General features: G+C 37.7%; 1 protein-coding gene across 1 annotated transcript; it reads right to left on the reverse strand.

The window, feature by feature from the left end:
• Positions 1–216: 216 nt before the first annotated feature.
• Positions 217–5357, reverse strand: LOC113761291 (ABC transporter G family member 11-like). Its single transcript, XM_027304214.1, has 8 exons — positions 4955–5357; positions 3823–3902; positions 2299–2757; positions 2002–2088; positions 1737–1862; positions 1363–1563; positions 1162–1248; positions 217–1061 (listed from the first exon to the last, which is right to left on the reverse strand). Exons 1-8 carry the CDS (start codon positions 5292–5294, stop codon positions 369–371), a joined length of 2073 nt encoding a protein of 690 aa, XP_027160015.1. The 5' UTR covers positions 5295–5357; the 3' UTR covers positions 217–368.
• Between the last annotated feature and the right edge of the window lie 552 nt (positions 5358–5909).

Here is a 5909-nt window from a genome sequence, read left to right on the forward strand (position 1 = left end):
GCTTGGGTTAAAGTTGTATTCTTGTATAGGATTTTTCTCTCATAATAAAGAACAGGTTTCTCTCCGTGGATGTAGGCTCAATGGTGAAGTCGAACCACGTTAAATATTGTGTGTCGTCTATCGTTTATGCTTGTAGCTTGTTCCTCATTAAATTGTTATGTACTTGATATTTCAATAGTTGTTTATTACGCGTCCGGATCCCAACACCTACCAACGGAAACAAAGTAGCACAAGGCAATAATTGAGCACGCACCTGCTATTTCATGGACTCATTATCGTGGTACAAATTTTGCTCAGTTGCTACTTTATCCTATAGATGGCATCTAGCTAGATCTGGCTAAGAGGGATTTCATTGATTCGTGCGCCATTCACTGTAGAAGCTCCGCCGGATCATTTGCTGCCATCACTTGCCTGGCCTGTTGTGGTTGAACAGACGTCAATGCTCTTAAAACAGGCCTAACCTTTTCACCAACCTTGACAATAAGCCAGAAGAGCGAGCGATATACAACAACCATTCCAAACAAAATGGCAACGTCTACCCACTTGGAGTACGTCATTTCAACTTGCCAAGTATTTCGCAAGATGCTTTCACCGCTGAGCGTTGGAAGGTTTTCTCCAGGACGGTAAAAGGTTCGGCCTTCGAACTCACTCTTGTATAGACCTTGATATGCATACTTGTGGAAGGCAATGTAGTAGAGTGGGTATTTCCAGAATGGTGCTGGCAAATCGTTTGGATAGCGGAAGAACCCGCCGCTTAGAACCATCAGGCCTTGGATTCCGGCACCAACTATGATTCCCATGAGGAAATTAGGGACAACGCTTGCAACAATCATCATCAGGCTCTCAACCAACATCATGGAAACGAAGAGAATGGTACAGAAATAAATAAAATGTTCAAATCCTTCTCCAGGTCCAACTCCTTTCTCAAGTCCAGCAAGATAATAAGCGATCGATCCTGGAATCAGCGAAACTAGTAGCAAGTATGGCAGTGCAGACACAATGTTGCCAATAACAAAAGCACTCGAACCATAGTGGCCATTCAATCTTTCTCGTTGAAACACCTGTTAAGTTATTGGTTGTGGAAGTCAATATGCCTTTCTCAGAGTAATTATAATATTTGTATGTTGATCTTTGATTTTCTAGACAATAAGTGTATTATACCTTCATTTCCTCTACGAATGAAGGGAATCCACCTATAGCCATGAAAGTTAGGAATGAAGCCACAAACATGAGCATTGAACCTCTTGCCTGAAATAATAGCGAAAATTATTTAGGCTTAATTGACTGGTTAGAAAGAACCTGCATTACTGTTGTTTTCCATTGTGGCTTTAAATTTTAATGGCATAATTCCTAATTTCATACCTGAATGGAATTATAGCTTTTGCCACTGCCAACATCGTAATAGATGGTTCCGATCCCAAGAGCCATTACGGTGTAGACTACCAGGCGCATCCAGTAATATCCAAGATCTCTAAACATGTTTACGGATGATCTTCTTGTCAGAACGCTGCATTGACTGATGAAGTTGGCATTGTCTCTCCTTTTCTCTAGTTCTTCCCCATTCTGCAGGTACGTGATAAATGCTTATTACAACTAATTACTTACACGAAACAAGTTTTGAATTTGATTGGAGGCCTTCGACATGTTATGTGTTACTTGTGAAATTTTGAAAAGACTACAACGAAAAGGAAAAAGAAAGAAGAAGAAAGAGAGATTAAAAATGAATGTGTCCTCACATCACTGCATATTTCATCAACCTGCCTCTGAACTTCTTGGTAGTTAATGGATGATTTATAGGACTCAATAAGAATGCTGATGACTTCCTCCGTTCGCATCTTTCCAGTTGAGCCCTCTTCGATATCCTGTCAAGACCATCCAAATTAAACCCTTGGCTTCGTAAGTCAAATTAATTAAGGAAGAATTAAACATGGATTCAAGGACATTACATATTCCATAAACTAAAAGAAGATAAAAAATTCATTGTCTTTATATTTGACATACCTCATCAAAGTCGGTGTTTATAGTCTTCAGGAAGTGATCAGATGGATTTTGAAGAGTTGGGCAGGGAAAACCATTCGATGCAAAAAACTGCAGCAAGAGAAAGCTTGGAAGATTAATCATTCCTAGTTGGTTATACCTCAAAGATGATCTGCAATTAATATTTCTCTGCATTTGGTTCTCTGTCGGAATTGTAACTGGAATTGTATCTTACAAGCATGTTTATAAACATATTTGAGCTCCACTTCCGAAAATCCCAACCTCATAAAAACGAGAATATATGGGTATAATCTCACTCACCCCATTGGCTGCATTCGTTGGGCCAAAATATATAGTTCTTCCCGAAGACAATAGACAGACGTTCTGAAATAGGCTGAAAACTTCAGCACTTGGCTGATGAATGGATGCTAAAATGGTCTTTCCTGCCCGCTGTCTGGCAATTCTGCTCATAACATAATATGAAGCGGCACTGTCAAGTCCGCTCGTTGGTTCATCAAGGAAGAGAAGCTTTGGGCGAGTCAGTATCTCGATGCAAATGCTGAGTCTCCTCTTTTGTCCACCGCTAAGTCCCTTTTGCCCCCATCCTCCGACTCTCGTGTTCATTGCATCTTGCAACCCCATCTCTCTTATGGTCATTTCAGCTCTCTCTTTTTTCTCCGACTTGGGCATGGAATTTGGCAGCTGAAGTTGAGCAGAATAGTACACTGCCTCTTTTACGGTTAAGGTGGCAATCAATGCGTCATCTTGAGTCACATAGGCCTGATTTTACCAAAAATTTGAGAAGAAATAAACTTGATCAGTCTTAAACTCTTAATCTTACCTTGCGAGTACTTTTCTTGATAATACAGTTCAAAATTTGCAAACTAGTCGACAGCTGGTAGCTTGATTTTTTTTTTTCCTCATTAAAAGTTAATGTTTCTTAAATTGACGGTGTAAAGACGTTGTAAGGAGAGAATTACAGTGCTGCGTAAAAATCTTGTGGTATATATGCATCCAAATTAACAAGCTAAATTAATACATGTACACATCAGGTTAAGAAGGTTTAATCATTTTCCTCTCTATCATCGTTAATTGGCTTTTGTCCAAGTATATATTTTTAACCAAGAATAAATGGTTAAAGTTTAATTAGCTTTTTTTTTTTTAACTTATTATTTTTTACCTTGGCTTTAGCCGAGTCTCGTAAATGCTAGTACTTAATAATTTGTTGTCTCATCTGTTGTTTTGGATGCTTTCTTCAACTTTAGGTTGTAGTAAGTTTCTTTTCTCCTGACCTTTCGCATTGAATTGCCGTGATTGCTAATACTCAATTAATACTCACAGAAATTGACTCGTAGCATCTAAGGTCATGTGCTTAACAACTATTTTGACTAACTTATACAAGTAATAAATAATTTGAGCTGCGGGGAAGCGTAGGGTTGGGTAGCTTGACAATTAATACTTAATTAAGAGTCCAATTGACTTCTAGAGTCCAAGTTCATGCATTTAACTACTGCTTTGACCAATTTGTACCAGTAATAATGGGTTGAACTGTAAATAGAAAGTTATACCTCAAATCCTTCCACTTTAAAAAAAAAAAAAAAAATCGAGACATTTCACATTTGGCAGGTGTCACTGTTACGTGTAACACCAGAGCTTTGACAATGATGCTATTGTGCTCTCAGAAAAAAAGAAAAAAAGAAAAAAAGACAATGACGCTATTATCATCATGGGCAGAAAACCAACAAAAAAAGGGTACGCTAAAATTGTGTGGCTCTGAGTTGAGTTCAACAAACATCGGACTACAATACAATGACCAGCTAAAAATCGGAGAATGGAAAATCTTACAGAAGTTCCGTAGGCCAGTGCTTGTCTACGACCATTGATCAAGATATCACCGCTCTGCCCTGTGTTCGAGTCCAGCCTTCCTATACTCGCAGAAATTGTACAACTTCATGGATTAAACACAAGTTGATTTTCAAAACCAACAAATTGATCATCATAATTAAAAACAATTGACCTTGAACTGTTTTAAGTTCTTCTGTATAAAAATTGAATTTTCAACGTTTTAAGTCCACTGGATACGTTTATATTTGATTAAACGCAACAATCTCGCCCCCATACATCGCTGTCATCCGCCGGGTACTAGGTTGGGACAACATTTCATTTGAATATATGTCTATTGAGAGGAGTTGTCATGGTGCCATTGGCTTTCCCATCCCAAGATGCCTTTTTCACCATCGATGTAAGATAAATTCAATGCATTGGCATAATCGCGACAAAGTTTATTCTGTGATTCTTGTGCTTTCGTCCCCCTAATTGATTTTTCAAGCCACGGATCAACACGTTAATGTAACTCATATGGTTGATTTTCTAAAGCAGACGCAAAACCAGACACAAGGTTAAAAGAACTTGGGACAAAAAGATGATTGTTAGGAATGAAGGAAAAAAAAAAAGAAGGAAGCAAAATCCCTCGGATTTTATCGTGTGAATATTTGGTATTGCATGAAAGCTTTGGGAGTAGTTCACTATGTCGAGAAAACGAACGGTGTCTTGCTCAGAAAAATCAGGCAGGGTGTTTTTTTTGCTCCGACACATAACGTCTAACTCCTCGAGCACCATATTATCTGCTAAAATTCTCATCCTAAAGACAAAAGAAAGAAACGGAATGGGTGTGGCTGTGTTGGGAGAGATTCAGGAAGAGTGTGCCCAGATCGGGCAGGGAAGTGCAACTGCCCCCCGATATCATGCAAATCCATTTTTTTATACCACGAGAATGTGGATTTGCTTGAAAAGTGCCTCCATATATTCACGTTAATAATGAATTTAAATTGTCTTCCAGAGCAAAACTCCCCGTAATTTATATAATATAATGGTGTTGGATTGGATGCATGTTTGTATGCGCAGAGAGGAATACCCTGCAGAGTTGAAGATTGCAGTAACAGAGAGAATAATTTGAGACGATTTATATATATGGTACCTGCTAATGCATCAAGAAGTGTTGATTTGCCGCAGCCAGAAGGACCCATAATGGCTAAAAGTTCACCGGGACGGGCATAGCCCGTCAGCCCTTGAAGGATGCATCTGCTACCTTTTTTCCCATTGGAGACCGTGACCCATAAGTCGTTCCAAGTCAGAAAAACCCCTCTCCTGCTGGAATGGGTTTGGTCTGTAAGGCCGTGATTTCCTTCTCCCTGGTTTTGCATTTCCCTAAAACTCGTCTTAACTTCTGATGGGGATGGGTTTTCGATTTCTAAAACACTATGACTCAGCTCATGGTTGTCATCTGGAGGTGGGGTGGTGCAATAATTGGAAGCCATGCTCGAAAGAAGAAAAAAGGCGGAATGCGCGCTTGCAGTTTGCTTGGAATGCTGCAAAATACTACGTACTAGCGCGAGTGATACTTATAGACTTCAGGAGTCATGCACAAAATCACACATCTTCTCGGCATTGATTGGCCGTAAAAGAGGAATAGTCTACCTCATTTTTAAACTCAGAGAAGGAAAATGGAGATTAAATCAAATTTATATAGTACTATTAGACTAAAAGTTCACATAAACTAAAATAATAAAAAAACTGCTTTTTTAAAACAAAAAAATTAGTTTAGTATATTACGTCTTTTTAAAAAAGGAATTTGGTATCTATGTTTATTTCAGTATTATTTATTCTTTTTGTTTGACTCAAATTATAATAAATTGAACAAAGCATATATAAAAGTGAATACTAATCGCTAGAAAAAAATTTTATGGATATAAGCTAAATTTAAACTTTATTTAGCATTTTTCAGTTTGATAATTTTATATTGTTGATATGATAGAGAATATGTATATTTTTTAAAAATGAAAGAAAATAATATTAAGTTATAGATAATTTCATGAATAAACGAGCAATAATATCATTGCACTCACTTTTTTTTTTTTTTTTTTTTTGTATTT

This window comes from Coffea eugenioides, chromosome 2 (genome assembly GCF_003713205.1).
Source record: "Coffea eugenioides isolate CCC68of chromosome 2, Ceug_1.0, whole genome shotgun sequence".
Taxonomy (NCBI): domain Eukaryota; kingdom Viridiplantae; phylum Streptophyta; class Magnoliopsida; order Gentianales; family Rubiaceae; genus Coffea; species Coffea eugenioides.

Excerpts from the sequence above, each read along its gene's own strand:
- LOC113761291 (XM_027304214.1), bottom strand. The coding sequence starts at position 5,294 with ATGGCTTCCAATTATTGCACCACCCCACCTCCAGATGACAACCATGAG. Across the intron at positions 3,903-4,954 it reads ACTTCTTGATGCATTAGCAG|GAAGGCTGGACTCGAACACA; the intron begins GTACCATATATA and ends CTGCGAGTATAG. Across the intron at positions 1,062-1,161 it reads CATTCGTAGAGGAAATGAAG|GTGTTTCAACGAGAAAGATT; the intron begins GTATAATACACT and ends ATAACTTAACAG.